A 21,429-nucleotide genomic window follows, 5' to 3' on the forward strand; every position below is an offset into this window, starting at 1 on the left:
TGTTTCCAGATTTTGATTACAGACATTCTCTTCATTGAATCCCAGCCTGGTCTGGGTTAGAAGGGACCCCCAAGGATCACAGAGCTCCAACCCCCTGCCACAGGCAGGGACACCAACCTCCAGGCCTGGAGCTACACAAGGTTGCCCAGGGCCCCAGCCAACCTGGCCTTGAACACCCCCAGGGATGGGGCACCCACCCCCTCTCTGGGCAGCCCCTTCCAGCCCCTCACCACTCTCTCTGGAAAGAACTTCCCCCTAAGATCTAATTTAAACCTCCCCTCCTTCACCTTTAATCCATCCCCCTTGTCCTGCCATTATCTCCCCTTTGAACAAGCTGATTCCCCTCCTGTTCCTCTGCTCCCTCCAGGGACTGGGAGGCTGCAATGAGGTCCCCCCACAGCCTTCTCTTCTCCAGGCTGACCCAGCCCAGCTCCCTCAGCCTCTCTCCATAGGGGAGCTGCTCCAGCCCTCTGAGCATCTTTGTGGCTCCTCTGACCTCTCTCCAACAGTCCCACATCTTTCTTGTGTTGGGGCCCCAGCTCTGGACACAGGACTCCTGTTACTTTCCATTTAGATAGTAACTCACCACACAGGAGTTTCTGAGCAGCTTCCCTCTTTGGATGGCCAGGTTTGCCTTTCTCCAACTTTCCACAAACATTAAGATAAAAAAATTCCACTAACACCCCACAGGAAACAGTGTCATGAAACCCCAGCAAACAAGAGGAGCAAACCCAGCAAACCCAGGTGGTGGAAGGAGCTGAGTCTGTCAGAGAGCAGCAGCCTTTCTGCTCAGCATCCTCTTGCCTCTCATGGGAAGTAGGAAATAAATAGTGGGAAAAACTGACAGCAGAAGACAAACAGCTTTCCCAGGAGTGATCCACTTCCAAGACAGAATCCTTTGAGAACTTATACACAAGTTCTGGTTACACATTTAGCCCATCTGACACAGAATGCTCCATAACAAGGCAAGCACTCACCAGGCACCACACACATCCCAATACTTGGGTTTTTTTTCCCCAAAAGCATGGCTACTGCACCTTTAGAAGCCATGCTGGAAGCAAAGGCTTGTTAGTATATACTCAGATTCCTTCCAAAACCATTTTGGCCTTTGATGAAGTATAGCTAAGGAGAGGAAGGATGCTGTCACGTTACCTGGTCTATACATTCTCCATCTCCTGGTCGTGGTCTTGCTCCTCCTCATCCTCTTCCTCCTCTCCTTCTTCCTCGCCCCCTTCTTTCTCTGAAGGAGCTTCCCCATCTCTGGCTATCTCCTCCACATGGGCAAGCATGTCAGCCATCAGGGCTTCCTCCAGTCTCTTTCTCACCTGCTGCACCAGTTCCTCTTGCTTCCTGCCCCAAAGGAACGGACACCAACATCAATCCTCAGAGGTGCCTCTTTCAAGGGACCAGGAACTCAACCCCCCTGTGCATGGGGCTGGACAGACAGACACAGCTTTGACAAGACACCCTTTAAGAACCACAGTGTAAACAAACAAAAAAAAAGCCTGGCATGAGAGTGAAGCTGAAAGAAACACTTCAAAAGGTTGCCCAATAATTCCTACTACAGGTCCTTAGCACTGATTGTACCATTTCTAGTTAGGGCTGAAATTTTCCTAACCTAGGAGCTGATCCAAGACTTTTTCTGACCACCGAATGACACGGTTGGAAAAGACCTTCAAGGTGCATCGAGTCCAACCATTCCCATCCTGTGCTAAACCAGATCCCTGAGCACCTCATCTCCCCTTTTTTAAACACACCCAGGGAAGGGGACTCAGCCCCTTCCCTGGGCAGCCTGTTCCAGCCCTGACAACTCTGCCAGGGAAGAACTTTTCCCTCCCATCTGCTCTGACCCTGCCCTGGGGCAGCTTGAGCCCATTGCCCCTTGTCCCATCTCCTGTCCCCTGGCTGAAGAGACCATCGCCCACCTCTCTGCACCCTCCTGGCAGGGCAGGGGAGGTGGGGAGAAGGTCTCCCCTCAGCCTTCTCTTCTCCAGGCTCAACACCCCCAGCTCCCTCAGCTGCTCCTCAGAGGATTTGCCCTCCAGCCCCTTCCCCAGCCTGGTTGCCCTTCTCTGCACTCGCTCCAGGACCTCAATGTCCTTCTGATGCTGAGGAGCCCAGAACTGGACCCAGCACTCGAGGTGCAGCCTCCCCAGTGCCCAGTCCAGGGGCACAATCCCCTCCCCAGCCCTACTGGCCACACTATTCCTGACACAAGCCAGGATGCCATTGGCTTTCCTGGCCACCTGGGCACACTGCTGGCTCATGGTCAGCCTGCGGTCACCCAGCACCCCCAGGCCAATTTCAGTCTTTTTCCTTATTCTCTTTTGGAGTCACAACCTTCAACTTTACAGTTCCTTTTCTGTTGAAGCCATAGTAAAATAAAGAAGTGATCAACTATCTGTGGCTCACAGGACTCCTACCTCACCTCAGCCACAGGAAATCACAAAGTTATAAACAGATCATTTTTCCTGGTCACTCAGGTATACATCAAGCACAGAAAAAGTCATCCTGTAATTAAAAAACAATTGGTCAAACAGTCAAAACAACAGCTACCTTTAAATGCTGTTAATGAACGCAAAGTAATGCATGTTCAGGTTAGTGTCTTGGTATATTTGGAGCTCTATCAAGTACTTCAAGCTGAATTTAACCAGTCTTGATTCAGCAAGGTAATTCATTACTGAAATCAAGCTATGCCTAAAGAAATTGTGTCCTTGTTCAGTGCTGCTGCAGCCGTTAGTGCCTTTATTTGGCCCCACACTGACACAGTGTAAGGAAGTCAAGGAGAATCCAACCACACTGCTTGGGATTTCTCCAGCCCCTTCCTATGCTTAGAGGCATCTGAATCGAGCTTACTCAAATTCAGACACCTTCTGAGAAACAGATACAAAGCTGAAACCTCCCTCCTTCCAGGAGGATGGTCAAGATACAAATACCAGGCTTTAAGGACGTGCCTGTATGTCAGCAGCTTTGTGTAACGAACACTTTTTCAACTCTACTGACAGAAAAGCATTCCAATTAAATCAGCGAGCCATGGCACTCTGTCAGACATTAAGGCTTACCATTAAAGCAGCAAAAGGTACTGATTTACCACAAGAAAGCTTGTTGCCAGACAGGAAGTGATCTATTTCTAGTCAATACCTAATATCTTCATCCGTCACCATAAATGCTTTGCAAAGCGGCTGCGAGGTGTTCAGCCAGACCCCAGGGTTCTTCTCTACAGCTGCTGACAGCTGTCCAGTGATGGGCATAGTGCTGGTGTGCAGAGCACTAGCTATAGCAGAGAGAAGGGTTTCATCAGTGCAACCAGGTCCAACCCCTGCCACGTGGGAGGAAAAGCAACAATCAATGTGGTACAAGACACAGGCCAGCAAATCAGGACGATGGGTGTTGCTTCATTTGAGTGGCAGAGCGGGTTACTGCAGTTTGAAAAAGCTAACACAACATAAATCTCAGGCCTAAGCACTTCTAACAGCACCTGTACAACCCTCTCCAAGGTTATATAAACCTAGATGAACGCCTCCTTCTGTTACACAAAACCCAGCAAACTGGGAATGGAAGCTGTTTCCATTCTGCTTCTGGAAAAGCAACAAGAAGGTGGCAAACTGTTTCAGTACCCCCTCCCAAGCCAGAGCAGTACCAATTCCTGCTGAAGCAGGAATGGTCCACAGCACTGACAGCACTGGAGAACAAAGAGGTCAACCAAAACCTTCAGATCACTGTTGACTGGGATCAAAATGCCACCCCTGGAGTTAAGGGCAGACTCAGATTACCTTGTAAACCTTTTGGAAGGTCCATTGTTTTCACCAGCTCCTCTGCAATGTCAAAAGCATTCAGTCCACTTAATTTCTTCTCCCAGAAGAGCTGACATCAAAGAAAGAGTTTATTGGCAAAAAACAGAGAAATGGAATGGGCAACTACACAAAGCTCCTGCTTACCATCAGAAGAGGGAAGAACACTGCTGCAAACACCTTTGTATCAGTTTTACTCCAGATGGGTCTGGATGTCTGACAGCAGGGAACCACCCTCACCGCCCATAACTCCCAAAGCAGCTCTGTCCTGACCTGCTGCCTTGGAAAAGACTTTCTCTTCTTCCAGAGACTGGGTCTTTCACCACTTCTGACCCAGAACAGCAAGGCAAGGCTCCCTGGCTTGCATCTAAAGACACGTAGTGTGGGACAGCCTTTTTACACTCCTGTTCCTCTCCTGCTCCTGCTGCTGCACACATACCACAAAAGTTAAGGGATGAATGAACTGTATCTGAGTCCTGCCTGAGTTATGTTCTTCCTCTCCAGCAGTTTCTCCTGAGTACAGCTACATCCAGTCCTTCATCCTATTTTGAATCACAGGTTCTCCTCAAGCTTCAGAATGCATGAAGTTTGGTGGAAAGCCAGATACTAGCCCTAGATACACCTTCAATCTGCACATGTAAGGATGATCAATGAACAGCTGGAGTACCATTTGTCTTACAAGAAAGCAATTTTAGATAGATTTTGAAACTCCAATTTTACCCCAGGCAGCCCAAACACATCCTCTTCTCGTGCCTGTCAAAACCCCAGTGCAGCTGAACTGGTGTGATTTTTCCTACTAACCAGCTCCGAGCAAGGGGAACAAGGACAGTGATGGCCCAGACACAGAGGATGGATATTCTCCAGCTGATGGCTTTCAAACAGGTGAATTTTAAGCCAGCACACGATGGCACTTGCACTGCTTTCAGATTCTGAAGAAACATCTGAAGCAGGCTGACCAGAGGTCATACAACAGTCCAGTAAAATACTGTAAAGTTTTAATTTAAAAGACTCTTAGATGTAGAACACAGAGAAAGCAATTTTGCCATATCCTGTATCACACAATAGAAAATGAAATCCAGAAACAAAAACGTATATATAATTTATATATACACTGATACAGCTAAAACTCTCTAAAGGACCTTCTCAGAAAACAGACTGCAGAGTTGTCACTGGAAAGGAAAAGGATGATGTAAGGAAAGCAGCAGCAGAGCCCAGGGAGCTGTGTTACAGGTCAGGTCACCACAGGGGTGTGCACTGGGGCTGATGGCAGCTCACAGACTGCACTCACACATCCACCCAGCTCTTCCACAACACGGATGTGAAGCTGTACCCAGCTGGGTGCTTTGCCTATCAGCATCATCTCTATAGCATCCTCATGTATTGTCTGAGCTAGGCAAGGGGTCTCTAGGAATAGCACCATGTGCATACATCCTCTACTTCCCCAGCAATCCACACTAAACCCCCACCAACCTGTTTTAAAAAAACCACCTTGAACAGAACCTCTCTCACACTTGGGAAAGGCAGTTTTAAGGTGTGAGAAAAGGTTTGTGGTGGGAGAGGTGGGCAGTTTATAGGGTATTTTTTTTTTACATTTTACTGAAATCACTTTCCCTCTTGGAATGATCTATTTTAATTCCACCAGACCTGCAGGAGTTTAAAACATACTGATAATTGGTCCTGATGACTGCATCTGAACACACTACTGAAGCTTCCACCTCTTGGAAAGGAGGTGTTCAAGATGGACTCACAGCAGGGAAGGATTCACAGGATCCCTGGTGTGAGCTCTGCAGGGGCAGCCAGCTCTAGGTAATACTAATGAAATGAGAATGCCTTCCACAGGCTGCTTTGAACAGGTACCTCTGCTTTCACCACTGCCCAACTTCAAAGCCACACTTGTCCTAAGCACACTTTTTGCATCTTTTTCACCAGATGAAATTAAGCCAAAAGATTCCCTTTAACTTCAGTGTGTTCTCTTGTTTGGAAATACTCAGTGTGGTAAGAAACCCACTTTGATTTTGTACTAATAATGGCATTCCAAGTGAATTTATGACCTTATTCATACAGGTAGAGTTAACTACTCATGCTATAGGCATCTGAAAAAAAGGCCTACACAGGGGGTACAACCCCTCAAACCACATCACAGGTTGTGCATGACCTGTAGAGGAACAGAGATTTCTTGAAACAATTCTCATAGTGATGCTAATTACAATGCAAACGTCCCCCAGAGTGGTTACAGCATCTGCCTAACTTTGTAGAGAATACTTAATTTCAGCACTAAGGAAACAAAGGCTTAACTAGAACATCATTGCAATCTAAGCAAAGGTTGAAGCTTCATTATACAACACAATGCAAACAGCAAATTCACTGGGCATTGGAAATGGGTTGTGTTCTGATTTTAGAAGCTAAGAGCATGGTAAGCTGTGGTTTCTGAAACATCCCAGCCTTCAAATTGCCACGTTCAGCATCACAAAATTCAAGGGGTTTAATGTGTGACCCTCCCAGCAGCAAAACCAGGAGAGCTTTTTAGTTCTGGAGAAGCAGCTAGTGAGCTGCAAAAGCCTTACCTGCCTGGGCTGGTCCACTGCTTTCTGAGGATCACTCTTCACCTTGTTGCTGGGGTGGTTTGTGATCTTTGTGACGGGTTGTTTGAAGATAGAGGCGGTCTGTCGGACAGGCAGGGCTGTGTTCAAATCAGGCTTGCCCTAAAAATGTCAAACAAAAGCAGAGGGAGGAAAGCCTGTAAAAAATACTTTCACTTTGCTAAAACACTACGACAGCTATCAAAGGTTTTAGCTTTGCTTCTGATAGGCTAGGCTTTTTAGCAGTCTAACTCTTAAAGAGCTTCAGATCAGGTGAGTTTCAGGGAAAAGAAGAATTCACAGACCTTAAAACTTGTCTGATCAGACAAAAGAATTCTTCTTTTCCCTGAAACTCATCTGATCTGAAGCTGGAAGAGTCAGACTGCTAAAACTACAGGACTAACACTGAAATCTTGCCTCAGACCTATCAAAATTAAAGTTTTCCACTCTCATGTTCTACTTCATGCAACAGCCTCCTGCCATTCCAGTTCACACACACTGATTTTAGCTCAGTTTTGACTGAATTTATGAGTCAGAACAGAGTTTGCACTTTGACTGTAGATCACTAAACCAGAAGATTTCGATACGATGCTTTCAATAATTAGAGAAATGATGATTAAAAATAACTAGAAAAATGATGATGTGGGATTTAGGGACTGATTTGTGAACCCAGAAGCCATTCAAACACTTCGTTTAAATCCACATGTGGATGCCATTAACAAATCACTACAGCTGGAACCTCAAGCCCTGTCTTTTTACCTTCAGTTCTGAACAAAACTCAGTTTTTAAATGAAAACTTGATTTTTATGAGCTCCACTACACAACAGCATTTTACATTAGTGGAAATATAGGAGGACTGTTCCTCATTCCTGAGATCAAACATGCAAGTCTTGAAAAGGCTGCAGGATGTACTGTGTTCTTGAGGATGCAAACACCACCCCTGCTTAGTGAATTTATTCATGAGATATAGAAAAGATGCATTCAGGAGATATAATTCAGAATCATCTGTGCATTAATCCATTGATAAGCCAATGATAACTACTTGTACACTTATTGAAAGGTCAGGGCAGAGTTTTTAGCCCGAGGTGTATGTTAGCTGCTGGGCTCTTTTAAAATACCCCTACAGCACCGAGCGTCGCAATCACTGTGATTAGGAGTCCTGACTTGTTTACATGTCTAGAAAATAAGCATTTTACTATTTTTCCACATTTCATGCTTTGGCACACAAATAGAAGCTTTTGAGTTCTGAAAAAGCTTTAAGGATCCCATAAAGATACTCAAGAACGACCTGAGCCAATCTACCCTGGCAGGCTGTACACCAGCTTCACTGTGATCCCAATGAAACCTTAACAAGCAAAATTAGCAAGTGCCAAATTGTCCTGGTTTCAGTCAGGATGGAGTTAACTACTTCTGTAGCAGCAGATGGAATGCTGTGTTTGAGAGTTAAAATGGGAGCAGTGCTGATAACACCCTGATGTTTTTAGGTGCTGTCAGGCAGTCAAGGACTTTTTCAGCTCTTCACATTTCTCTATTCATGAGAAAGGAGGGGATGAAGCCAGGACAGGTGACCCAAACTGGCCAAAGAGAGTATTCCATGACAATTCTGTCCTGCTCAGTCTAAAGGGGGCTGGTGGGAGGAGGAGTGGGCAGCTCCAGGACGCGTGGTTTTTGGGGGACGGTCGGGTTCCAGGCTGGCTCTGGGTGGCACAGCCTGAGCTGTGGGTTCAGTGAGACACTGCACTGTATAGCAACAGTTTCATAGATTTTTTTGCTCTAAAGTCCTCTCAGCATTGTTATATTTTATCTTTCTGCTGTTTTAGTAAACTATCCTTATCCCAACCCACGGGCCTTTGGTGTCTTGGTTTCGGGTTTGTTAGTTTCCTTTTCCTTTTCCCTTCCCTTCACCCCCCCAAACACTTCTCCCCCTCCTCTTTTGCTTTAAAGAGCAGGCAGCCATGTGGATCTCAGCTCTCAACCAGGGTGAAACCACAACACAAATACAAACTCTTATTTTGTTCAGCAAATAGGCCTCTTGTCTCTTCAGCTTTTTGCCCAAAACCCCATCCCTTCCTTAGATCTATTCCAAAGCTGATACACCAGCACAGCCAAGCAATAGCTGCCAGGACGTTGTGTCACCTCCTCATTCATAGAATCATAGAATTGTAGGGGTTGGAAGAGACCTCAAGAGATCATCAGGTCCAACCCCCCTGCCAAAGCAGGCTCCCTAGGACATATCACTCAGATAGGCGTCCAGACGGGTCTTGAATATCTCCAGAGATGGAGACTCCATCCTGCTGCCCCACACTTCCCCTTCCCTCTTGCTCAAACCAACTGCTGGAGCAGAGCAGAGGTGCTTCACAGGCACAGGAGTGGGCTGGAGATCTGGGGCTCCAGGGAGACTGAGCTGGAAAAGACGGTATGGCACATCAGGGAGAGGAAGAGGAAGATGCCAGCCCTCTCTCCAGCCACGCTCTGAAGAAGATTCAGCAGTGCTGAATCCTCCATGGGGTACCAGTACCCAGGCAGAACCAGTGATTCACAGTATTTATCCAAAACCCCATAACTGAGACTTCATTATCTCCTCCAACTCCAGTTTCCACACGTTAACTACACAATTACAGCTTCCACACCATCACTGGTATTGTTCCAAGGCAAAGGGGAAGGACACCACTGCATCTTACTTTGGCTTGGTTGGAACAGTCGTAGCGCATCCTCTGTCTGTTCTTGTTCATTTTATTCATCAACATCTTTCCTGTGCGGAAATCAAAAGTGCTCAGGTCCATGGAGCTGCCCAGGTAGCGTGCCAGCTGGGGCTTGCTCCGGAACTTTTTACCACTTGGGCTGAAAGAAAAACACAGAAAAGAAACAAGAAGAGAAATTAAAACACTCTCAACTTCAGTATCAGCACTGGCTGCAGCTCAGGAGAGGCAGGTTTTATTTCCTTTATGAAAAACAACAGGTGTGAACGTCCAAAACTGAAGCTCATGTTGAGCTCTCAAAGGGTTTTTAATGGGTTTGTATCATCAACTCTGGCACAGGATTACTGTGGGAGAGGCAAAGCAAGCACAGACCATGTTAAAATGGTTTTGTACATAAGGAGGAAGATTCAGACCAGGTATAAATGAACATAATTCCTGCTGTGACCAACATGATGGGTATCAGCACAGATGTGTTATCACAGAATTACACACTAGTCTGGGTTGGAAGGGACCCCAAGGATCACAGAGCTCCAACCCCCTGCCACAGGCAGGGACACCAACCTCCAGGCCTGGAGCTACACAAGGTTGCCCAGGGCCCCATCCAATCTGGCCTTGAACACCCCCAGGGATGGGGCACCCACCCCCTCTCTGGGCAGCCTGTTCCAGCCCCTCACCACTCTCTCTGCAAAGAACTTCCCCCCAATATTTAATTTAAACCTCCCCTCCTTCAGCTTTAATCCATCCCCCTTGTCCTGCCACTGTCTACCCTTTTAAAAAAGTTGAGTCCCTTTTAAAAAAGTTGAGTCCCATTCATCACTCATCTCAAATAATAAGTGTCCATTTTCAGTGTTTCACTTTTCCCAGGAGTGTTAAGGTTTGACTGGGACCACAAACACCTCCTTGGGCTCCTCCTTCCCTCCCCTCCAAGTAGCACTTTCAGGTTCCATTACAAGTCTTTGACAGCATCCTGATCACTTCAGGATTACACAGAGGTAGAGAGAAAGCACAGAATTTAACTGCTGGTAAGCTGCAAAGCAAAGAATTGCAAAGCTTAAGTGATGCAAAGATAAAAGGGCAAAACCTTGGAAAACTTTCCATTAACAGCAAAAAGGAAGAAGTAGTTCTTTTTAAACACCTGGTTTCACATGCAAGGCTATACCTGGCAAGCAGGCACAAATTACTCCAGTTCCTCTGTGGTGTTAGTTTGGTTTTAAACAAGAATATAACCTTTATGCTACAAGGAGCACTGCTAGGTAAATCTCTTGGATTATTGTTTTTTAATGCATAAAGCCAAAAGAAGGCAGTGTGTGAGGACTGCAGTCTCCAACCAGGCAGACAGTAAGCACAAAGCATTCTTCATGTTCTTGTTTAGCATCGTTAACAATGCCTCTTCCTTCCCTTAATTTCCCTCATTTCTGGTTGTCTGCAGCTCTGTTCTCAATCTCAATATCCAGTGTACAATCTCAATACTCACAGGGAGCAGCTCACCCTCCAGACATCCCTCACACTGACCACGGCTTCATGGGGTGAAAGGCATTTATTTTAAGACCATATTTTAATGCCAGTTAACCACCCCATCCCCACCAATCCATTACAGACCAGTTAGAAGAGGTTTTTTCCTACAAATACTCCTCCCGTACCCTACAAATACTCTCCATGTCCCAAGGATCTTATACAGAAGACCTAAGGTCACATCCCAGCAAGACCTCCCTAACAGGTTGCCCATTGTCCACAGCAGTGGCACCTCAGAGTTCAACAACTCCATTCAAAGCAACTTCACAGCATCCAAGCACTGAGCTTGCCATGCCTAGAAGCACTACCTATGTATTAAAGTCTTTTTTTTTTACTACTGAGAAGTGGAATCAATGCAACTTAGACCTGCCAGAGACAAACTGAACCTGGCAACAAGGTTCAAATGCTTTTGGAGGACAGTGCAGCTCTGATCAAGGTTACCCAGAAACATGGGCTCCTTGTTGCAAGGTTTCTACTCAAAGGCCAAGAATAACCTGAAATAATAAAGTTGTCACAGGATGAGAGGAAAGAACTATTACTACTTCAGCAGCACAGACCCTGCTCTGCCTCAGTGGTGGGGCTGACACTGGTAAGATACTAGAAAAGATAAAACCCTCTCTAGGGTTCTCTCAAAGGAAAAGGCAGCTGGGAGGAAAAAGCCTCTTTTCAACACATTAGCTGCTCTCCTGAAGCCTTTAGTAGGGGAAAGGCTTGAAATAAATAGTGTAAGTAGAGAGTTTCTAGCATAGAACAGTGGCAAACCAGAGTTCAAATCAGACTGGGTATGGGGGGGGGAATTAATTAAATAAACCCAGAAAGAACTGAAGTTCTCCAAAACCTGAGAGATGAGGTTAATACAAGTAATGGTCAAAACAAAGCCTGAAAAAGTCCCTTCTGACTAAAGAGTGGTGGTCACTCCCCTCCCCTGACCCTCTCCAAGCATCTCCTCAGGAAGCTCCTGGCTCTGATCGCTCCTGAGCTGCTCATCCCACCCCAGATGTGCTCCCCAAGCACAAAAAGCCTCCATGCAAACATGTTACAATAATGTGTCTTTAGAGGGAAGGGCAGGAAACACTCCATCTCTGGGTATTCCTCAGCTGGACTGGTTCCCTGTGGAGCTGCACACTCAGGCCAGAAGAGGACACTGAGTAGACAGGAACAGATTGGGTCCAGACTCAAATCTGAAACCACTTTTTAAAAATATTATAAAGGGAGTTCTATGCTTCAATCCAAAGTAAGGAATAACCAGCTCCAGCAGCTTTTAGGTCCGAGTCATTGCTGCCATCAGGAAAGCCAAGATGAGGAACTCCTGGTGCATGAAGAGTGTGACACTGCTTCCTCTTCCAAGATGTGCAGCTCCAGCTTACAGTTTAGCATCTTAAGGGGTTTGGAAGTAACACAATAGAGTGACCCATGCACTTGGAAGCACAGCAGTGTAGCTTCCACACCAACAGGATCAGACACACTCAGAGGCAGCATGAAACCCTTCAGTTTTTTGGTTTTGTTTAGTATGTGTTGTAGGAATTTTGCAATGGATCTGAAAAAGCTTCTAAAGTCCAGATATGTCTCAAAAAAACCCAACAAAACCCACAACACCACTCACCTGAAATGGCTCAGAGTCCTGTCTCTTCCTGGGGAAGCTTGGCCCAAAGGGAAAGCACTGAAATGTTCAGAAGAAAAACTTTTATTCTGATGATGTCTGAAACAGGCAATATCACACCACACTTCTTGGGAACAAAGCTACAACTCAAAGCTGAGGGTAAATTCACTCAGCAAACACAGAGAGGAAGTGGCTGGTGGGCTCTGGAGCTCCTGGGTCCTTCTGGCAGGAGCATCCTTGGGAGGACACAGCCACCGAGGACACCCACAGACACTCGAGAGGGACAAAGGTGGGGAAGGCAGCCCAAAACCCACCCAACTTGAGCAGTGAGATTGCCTTCTGCATGTCACAAGGTACCAAAACAGTAACTCAGTGTTTAGGAAAGCTGAAGGGTGGTAAAATGTTTGTGTGCCCTTTAAACATCACAAAGTGTGAAATATACCTCCTCCCGCTCCAGAGCCCAAGCTTTGCTCTGCACTCCTGGTTTTGATACACAAAAGAGTTTTGAGCAGACCCAGAAGAGAGACATCTCAATAGAAAGCTGCCAAAAAAACCCCACCCCCCCAAATGACCCCACAGGCTCCAACTGGGACTTGGGTCCGGAATTGTGGCCCTTCACCCTTCACCACGGTACAAGGACACTGCAAAGTCGCGAGGGATTTTATATGCTCCATCCATCAAAAGCTCCAACACTAACAAAACCCAACCCAAAGAGGCCAGAGGGGTGCTAGGACCAACCCCAAGCCATCCTCATTTGTTATTCCCAGACTTTCTGGGCGTGGATTAAGCTGAGCGCCTTGGCAGTCCATTGAAGGGCCAGGCTGCCAGGTGCCCGCTGCTCTCCATGTGGAGCTCACCCTTTGTTTCCTCCTGCATATTCTCAAGGAGAGACTGTAAGCCCAGGCCCTCTCCCCTCCTCCTCCTCCCTCATTACACAAGTCTCCTCCCCTCCACTCTCCCATTTAGCCTGCACAACTTGGGAAGCAAGGGACAAAAGACAAAAATCCCTCCACAAAACCGCTGAAGCAGCCCAGGCATTGCCTGCCTTTAGGAGGAAGGGAGCAGGGAATACCGCAGGTAAAAAGGAGGATCGATCACTCACACGTGCCCAAAGCCTTGTATCCTTGAGGGGGGCATAATGCCAAATGGTTTTCCTTCGTTACAGTCCTCACAGCCCACTCCAGCCTCCCTCTGCCACACTTCTCCCCCAGCTCTGCTCCAGGAAAAGGGTGCTGCTGGGGCCCTTGGGTGCTGTTTGCCTCTGGAATTGCTCCCTAGGGAGGGACACACCCCCTGTGACACCTCATGCTCTGCCTCTCACCCCCTCTTACCCATCTGCACCCAGCCCTGCCTCTGTGGTCCTGCACTCTGGGACACCTCCCAGCTTTCACTGGGGCACATAAATCCACCCGTGGGCTCCTCCAGCTGCCACAACCCACCCCCAACCCACCCCACCCCTTCACACCCCCATGCAGCAGCATCTCCCCATCCCACCATGAACGGGCGCCCTTGGCTTGGCACAGAGCAGCCTCAGGGAATCAAGCCACCCCTCACCACCCCTAAGCAATATTTACCTGCACATGGAGGCCCCACACTGCTGTGCAAGGGATGCTCCCAGCCTCACAGGGCACTGAGGCTGCCTTTGTTCAGTAACTGGGACTCTGGCCACAAAACCACCCCAAAAACACCAACAAACACACAGTCCTCCCCACACACACAAACCAACCCCACATACTCACACCTCTCCCCAGTAACCCCCCAACTTTGCTACACAATACACAAAAAAAAACCCCTCTCAAATTTCCAGAAGCACCTGACCATGAAACAAGCAGCTGAGCAACAGTCCCACAACACAGGCTTGAGCCCAAAGACAACCAGCCGTTTTTATAAGGTTCATCTCCCACATCATGAGAGCTTCCCTAGGGAGCTGGCAGGAGGACAGACCCACTGGGAGACAGTCAAAGGTGGTCCTGGTACAGTTTGGTTTGGGGAAGGAAAAGGAGGATAGGGACCAAAAAATTCCTTGGAGGGGGGTGGGGGGGAGTGGGTAGGGAAGTGTGTTAAAAAGTTTTCTTCCAACTTTTTACGTAGGTAATTCACAACAAAATAAGCTTCACCCAAGAGATATGTTACGTTCTCTGGAGGCAATCCCAAACATCTCAGACACTTGGTCATCAAACCTCCAGCAGAAAAATACTATGAAGAAAAGCCACACAAAGCAACACCGAGTTCTCCTTCCCCTGCACTGAGCACAGCAAATTTGAAGTGGGCCTCTGTAGCCAACACTCTCTCAAAGTCAATCCCCCCCACAGGATCCCTTCCTGGGATCCTGCACCCCTGCTCACTTTGGATTTGGCCCACAAGCCAGACATCCTCTTCCCAAGCCTTATGCTACAGGCAGATGAGGGAATTCACTCCAGCTACAAAAATCTCTGCACAATCAACAGCTGGTAAGCATGAGGTTATACATCTTGTTTCTAAAAAAATATCTGCCCATGGATTTACAGCTTCTGTAAGGCTTCATTTCCAACCAACAACGGGCTTGCAGAGACTCACATCTCACAGCCCCAGCACAGCACAACCCATTCATCTTGCTGCCCAAAGCAGAACTGGTATTGGATGGAAAACTGGGCACAGAAAGCGAGTGCTGGTGGTGCTTTAGGTTAGGAACCCTGCAAACAGAAAGCACGGGAGCTCAAAATAATGGTTTGGAAAAAGCTGTAACCGCCACCCAGCCGCTATCAGCTCAGCTCAGTGTTAGACCTCAAGGCAGGCAAACGTGGGGGAGAGGGCTTGCTTCCAAACCACGCATGCGATGCTCCACAACCACTGACAGCAACTGTGCATATGGGGTAGGACAAAGAAGAGTTAAGTCATCCAGGTGAACGAGAAGCAGCGCTGCCAGAGGAATTTAATAAACTGCCCTGCATCTGTTTTCCACTATGAAAACGCTCCAGTAACCAACTCAGCACAGCAGGGCCCTACACACAGCTTTACCTCCCGAAGTGATATAAAGGGGAAATCCATCACAACCTGGGAAGAAAAACACACTCCTTATCCCCTCTCCCCCTCTTTTAAAAGCCCAGCTCCGGGACCACAACTTTACAGACTAAGTTCTTGGAGAAACAAGGGTCCTTCCAGCCTCCAGCAGCACCTCCTCTAGCCGCTGCCAGGTCTTCTCCCCACAGACTCCAAGCAGCAGATCCGGCGTGTCCAGGTTCTGGCACTGCCAGGTCCCCGCTCTGGAGCACAGTCACTGCTGGTTCACAGGGCACTGCACGCTTTCCTCCCAACCCATAACCCGATTCAGAAAACCCAAAGCCTGACACACACAGCAGCTGGTCACAGGCTGAGCCGAAGGGCCGGGTCAGGACACCCGGACAACTCCTGCCCCAGCTCCGGACCCACCTGAACGCCACACATCAGCCCTCGGGCGCGCTGGGGCTGCCTCCGACGGGCGCAGGGAGGATCCATACGGCCCACGGGGGAATGAATGGGGATGCTTCAGGCGAGGCAAGCGGCTCCCCAGCCGCACGCTACCCCCCCCCCCGCCCCCCCGGAGCGATCTCGCAGGATAACTCCCAGCTCCCGGGCTCGCATGTGCTGCGGGCAGGCAAAGGCCGCTCTCCGCAGCCCGCCCCAAGCCCCCGCGGCACCACGAGAGGCGCGGACGGGGCGCCGACAGCCCGGTTACTCGGCGAGCGCCGGGTTCACCCGGTCTTAACGAACCTGACAGCATCGGAGCGGGAGAACCGCTCCCGGGCGTGGGAGCGGGGTTCCCCGAGGCCGCCTCCCCCCGCCTCCCCTCGCCTCAGGCGGGTGGCGAAGGCTCCCGAGCGCTCCCCAACGGGACCCGCCGCAGCCGCTCCCGGCCGCGCATCCACCTGTAGGCACAGGCAGGCCCGCCGCCCGCCCTGCTGCCCCGGCCCGGCCTCCGCTCCCAGCATCCCGCCGCAAGGAAGCGCTACCCGAGCCTCCCCCCCCCCCGCCCCCCTCCTCCACCTTCCATCCCCCCGCCCCTGGGCCCGAGCAGAGGCCCCGCGGCCCGGCCGAGCGCTCTCACCTCTTCCGCTCCATCGCGGCCCGGCCCGGCCCGCGGCCGCTCCCTCCTGGCTCCGGCCGCCGGCGGCTCTTCCCGGCCGCCGCGCTCTCCTCCCGCCGTCGGCTGTTCCGCGTCCGGCCGCTCACGACGCCCCTCGCGCCCACCGCCCCCCCTACCCCCCCTTCCCCCGGTACTGGCTCCTGCCCCGCGCCCCCCTTCCCGCCCCGGGAGGCGGCGCTGCGGACTCAGCCCAGCCCAGCCCGGCCCGGCCCGGCCCGGCCTGCTCGCTCCTGCCGCTCTCCCCAAGCGCGGCCTCCTCCGCCGCCACGGGCGCCCGCCGGGCCCTGGCACCGCTCCGCGCTCCGCCGCTGCCCTCCCGCCTCTTCCACGCCGAAGGCGGCCGCTCCGCTGCGCTCCGCCCGCCCCCGCGGTTCCGTTCCCGCCCCTTCCCTCAGAGCCGCCTCGCAGCTCCCCCGCCGCCGCCGCCAGATCCCTCCGCCCGCGCACGCCGGTGAATAGTCCCGCCCCGTTCGGCGGGAAGCCCGGCCCGCGCGGTCCCCACGCGGAGCGCTCCCCGCCCCGCTCCCCCAGAGAGTGCCCGGTGTGTGTGTGCGTGGGTCTCCCCGCCTCACCCCAGCGCCGGACGCCTCAGCCCCCCGCGGTGTCCCGGCAGCGCCGCTTTGGGCATCTTCACCCGCGCCCGCCGCAGCCCGACTGGCGACACAGCCCCGCGCCCCCCGCCCCGCCCGCCTGCGCCCTCTGCAGCCCCGGATCCGCGCCGCAGGCCCGGCCCCCACCCCCGACCCCCGACCTCCGACCACGCACGGGCCGCCTGGCATGCAGGGGTCCCCCGGGCTCGGCCCCACAGCCCGTATCACCTCCCACGCGGCCGAGCCCCCGCTGGGAAGAAGCCGCCCCCGGCCCCTCTCGGGGGGTTCACTCGGCGCGGCCGTAGCACCCCCACCCCCCAACAAAACCTCCCTAAACCCACGGAGGACGCTCTGTCCCCACAGAGAGAGGGTGAAGACAAAGTGATTAGAAGTTTTTCAGGAAAAAGCATAAGGCACAACCCGTTATGGATGGCCAGAGCCCTGCGGGACCCCCTGAGAGAGGGGTCTGCATCCTGCTGCCAGCAACCACCTTCCTAGAGCCCCCCGGCCTGATGACACACAACCGAGCACCCCCATTTTGGCAGCAGGGTGTCCCTCGCCACAGCAGCACCCACACGCTGAAAAACACCCAAGCACACAAGGGAGCCTGGCCTTCCAAAACAAGCCGGAGGAATTAATCCTCATTAACACAAAGTGACACACTAGGGTTTTGTTAGGATCCTGCACGGAGCAGCCATCACATCACCATCCCAATTCAGACCAGCAGCGCCCAGGGAAGCAGCACAACCAGGTCCTGCCGCCATCGACAGGGCTCACAATCACAGAATCACAGAATCACCAGGTTGGAAAAGACCTTTAAGCTCATCAAGTCCAACCGTTCCCATCCTGTGCTAAACCAGATCCCTGAGCACCTCATCTCCCCTTTTTAAACACCCCCAGGGAAGGTGACTCAGCCCCTCCCTGGGCAGCCTGTTCCAGCCCTGACAACTCTGCCAGGGAAGAACTTTTCCCTCCCATCTGCTCTGACCCTGCCCTGGGGCAGCTTGAGCCCATTGCCCCTTGTCCCATCTCCTGTCCCCTGGCTGAAGAGACCATCGCCCACCTCTCTGCACCCTCCTGGCAGGGCAGGGGAGGTGGGGAGAAGCTCTCCCCTCAGCCTCCTCTTCTCCAGGCTCAACACCCCCAGCTCCCTCAGCTGCTCCTCAGAGGATTTGCCCTCCAGCCCCTTCCCCAGCCTGGTTGCCCTTCTCTGGACTCGCTCCAGGACCTCAATGTCCTTCTGATGGTGAGGAGCCCAGAACTGGACCCAGCACTCGAGGTGCAGCCTCCCCAGTGCCCAGTCCAGGGGCACAATCCCCTCCCCAGCCCTACTGGCCACACTATTCCTGACACAAGCCAGGATGCCATTGGCTTTCCTGGGCACACTGCTGGCTCATGTTCAGCCTGCAGCCACCCAGCACCCCCAGGTCCTTCTCTGCCTGACAGCTCTCCAGCCAGTCTCCCCCAGCCTGTAGCTCTGCAGGGGGTTGATATGTCCCAGGATGTGCTCTCCTGGCCACATCCGTAGCTCCAGCCAGCGCCGGGTTCTCCTGAGGCCAAACTTCCCCCAGTCTACTTGAATTTCTAGTGCTTCCTCCTGCACACACCTGTGCAACAAGTTGGTAGTTTTATTTATAATTATTTTTAAAAAACACCCAAATGAGGGCATATGCTGATTTGTTTCAAACTCCCTCAGGTGGAAAGCAGCAGGAGCACGAAGAAAGACACAGGAGGTGTTGTGGGCCGCAGGAAAACCAGTCCCTTGCAAGTCATCCAGACTCAGGGGAAGAGAAACTCTGAAGAGCCAGCTGTAGGTGCTGGGATGGATGTGCTTCAAATGGGAAGATTTTTATACTTACGATACGTGATGGTGGGGGTTTTATCTTTAATTTAATCAGTACAGAGCTTTCTGTTGCTCCCAAAAGAAATCCCATCTCTCTAGGGCCTGGTTTTGCTTTTGTTGATTGAACGTTGTCTCCCAGGCTCACACTTAGGAAATCTCCTGCTCTGCTGCTGCTGTTACCTCCTGTGCTCCTGAGCACACAAATGGGCAAAGTTCCAATGGCCACTATTGATCAAAGCCTTTTATTTCTCATAAATGCACTTTCCCCTTGGTTTTGGAAAAATACCCAAACCCTCCCCACCCAGCCAAACTCTTAACTGAAAACTTGTGCCTGCCTAGAGCTTCTGGACTAAGAATGAGTGTAGAAAGGGAAACTGAGGCACTGAGTGATGCAGTTTGCTCTTGTTTATCACAGCAAAAAGGGAAACTGGGAGCAGAACTCAGCAAGAGTGAGACTGCAGCACCTGGAAGTGGAGATTCAATCCCATAGAGAAAAGGAGGAGCAGAGCTCTGCCTGTATGTCATCCCTCTGCTCCAAACCACCAAGGATGGAAACCTCCTCCATGCTTAACCAGTAGGTTTGTGGCCTCTTTCACTGATTAAAACCAAAGCCACAAAAAGGACTGAACCTTTCATGAAGAAAAGTGACTGGGCAAGACATGCTGCCCACGCTTGGATGCCACGTTTTGAGAACAACGTGGAGGGACTGGAGAGCAAGGAAAATCCTCCAAATGACCCATGAGAGAAGGTGAAAGGATGAGGGTTGGTTAGTCTGGAGAAAACAGCTGAGGTGTCGTAACAACCTTCAAATATGTGAAAAGAAAGGAATTCCTGGGCTTGTGTTGCAGAAGGGGAGAGAGTTTCTTTGTTTTAAACGTGAGAAGTTAAGCACAGAAACAGACCACAGTAGAGGGGCTGTGAAACCTCCCCCTCAATGGCATTTTTCAAGAACAAGCTGGGGAGAGGATTGTGCTATGGAGTGGGGATGGAGAAGGCGACCTCTTCAGCGTCCCCTGAGCCTGAAACTCAGGGTAACTGTAGATAGAAAATCAGTTTTCACTGACAGCTGGTGCAGTACCAGCTTGCAGACGGGAAGATGTAACTCTCCTAGGACTGTAAGCAGTGTTTGGGTAGAAACTGCCTCTTAAGCTCAAGGGAAAAATACTCCAGCACTCCTTTGGGAACGCTGCCAAGGTACAGAGGATGAAGTAATTTGCAGGTATTGCCACCAGCTGAAAGTGTGTTCAGCTGACAGAGCCCCTGTGATTCCAGGACCTGCAGGTAAATCCAGAAATCACCAAACTGGTTGTTGTCAGACAGGGAAGAAAGCAACAGGATATCCTGACCCAAAACACCCAGGTAACCAGCTGAAAGTTTCTGCTTTGGAGCTGGACACCTCAGTCCCAGCTGAGGAGCTTCTCTCAGAGCAGCATTCCTCAGGGAGCCCCTGCAAGAGGGGCAGGACCTGAGGCTGCTCCAGGAGAGGACAGCAGAAGCGACCCGTGAGGGTTGGATGTAGCCGACCCACAGTGCCGAAGAACAACTCCCCATCCCATTTCCACTTATCCACATCGTGATGAGAGTGAAGCAGAGGTACTGACACAGACAAACACTCAATAGAGGCAGGCAGGAGTGGAAGCCTTTGTTTCCTTAGAGGCAGTTTTGAAGTTACACCATTAACCCAGAGCTGAAGGTGCTTCGCCCTCGGTAGCTCCCAAGCCCCATGAGCTTGGCCACTGCTGTGCCCTGTAGTAGGAACTCTCCAGGTTGTGCAGGGGAAGCTTTTGCTCCTCTGTTGGGATGTTGCCTTAAACTATTTTTTTCATCCTGAAAAAGAGTTAGCTGTTAGAAAAGAGGCAATGCTAGGATATTAAAACCCAGAAAGATCACTCGTGACAGATGAGCAGTAATTCTTTGGGTTTTAACAGGAACTTGCCTGAAAACACAGAAGATATTTCTAATAGTATTTCTGAGTGCTTGCTCCTGTGGAAGAAATGCTAGAAATTAAATCAGTTATATGCTAATCCTAGGCTTAATTAGAGACAAAGGCATCATTTGAAGTGCTGAAGAAAAACACAAGCAGCTATACAGTCACCAAAGGGCAAACAAATCCAAAGTCCATACATTTCTTGCAGTGCCTGTCTGTGCAGGCAGGTGGTATTTTGAATATGTTTTTTCCTCCTTTCAATACCTTTTAATCTCATCTGCCACGTACAAGGCTGTTGCTGGGGCTTTGCTAAAGGTAACTTCCATGAGAAGAGCAGACTGACAGCTCGGGGAGACGGGGGTCCTTAGGGGAACAGGCAACACAGCCCCTCAGTTCCCAGGTTCAGTGGTGCCTGGGAACCAGGAACAAGCCCAAATGAGGTTGTTTCAGAAGTCAGCCCAACCTGCCCAAACATGTTAAGTGGGTAACTAATCCCACAGACACTGTTCTGAGCTTACAGCCCTGAGGACGTGTGAGCACAGGCTAATGTAACATCCGCCTTCCTGGCATACTTTGGATGAAAATGGATCCCTGCCCCTATATATAGCACAGGGCTGGTGTCAAACCTACACTCTCAGCATCCCAAGGCACTGTGGCTTTGGTGTTTTGGGAATCAGCCAGGAATTTGGGAGGACTGCTGGAGCAGGGTAGTGGAACACTGAGGAAACAGCACGGTTATGCCATTACACCAACACTTCTGCACTGCCCAGCTGGGTGTAGCAGGGC

General features: G+C 50.6%; 1 protein-coding gene across 1 annotated transcript; it reads right to left on the reverse strand.

Annotated features, from left to right (window-relative positions):
• Positions 1–1,157: 1,157 nt before the first annotated feature.
• On the reverse strand, positions 1,158–16,321 carry MBD3 (methyl-CpG binding domain protein 3; the record flags this gene model as incomplete). The annotated part of the gene is made up of 7 exons (XM_084276189.1): positions 16,245–16,321; positions 12,185–12,241; positions 9,052–9,211; positions 6,356–6,493; positions 3,774–3,864; positions 3,142–3,319; positions 1,158–1,350 (listed from the first exon to the last, which is right to left on the reverse strand). The coding sequence occupies exons 1-7, from the start codon at positions 16,256–16,258 to the stop codon at positions 1,158–1,160; spliced, it is 831 nt and encodes a 276-aa protein (XP_084132315.1). The 5' UTR covers positions 16,259–16,321.
• Between the last annotated feature and the right edge of the window lie 5,108 nt (positions 16,322–21,429).

The sequence above is a fragment of the Gallinula chloropus genome (genome assembly GCF_964237585.1).
Source record: "Gallinula chloropus genome assembly, chromosome: 28".
Lineage (NCBI taxonomy): Eukaryota > Metazoa > Chordata > Aves > Gruiformes > Rallidae > Gallinula > Gallinula chloropus.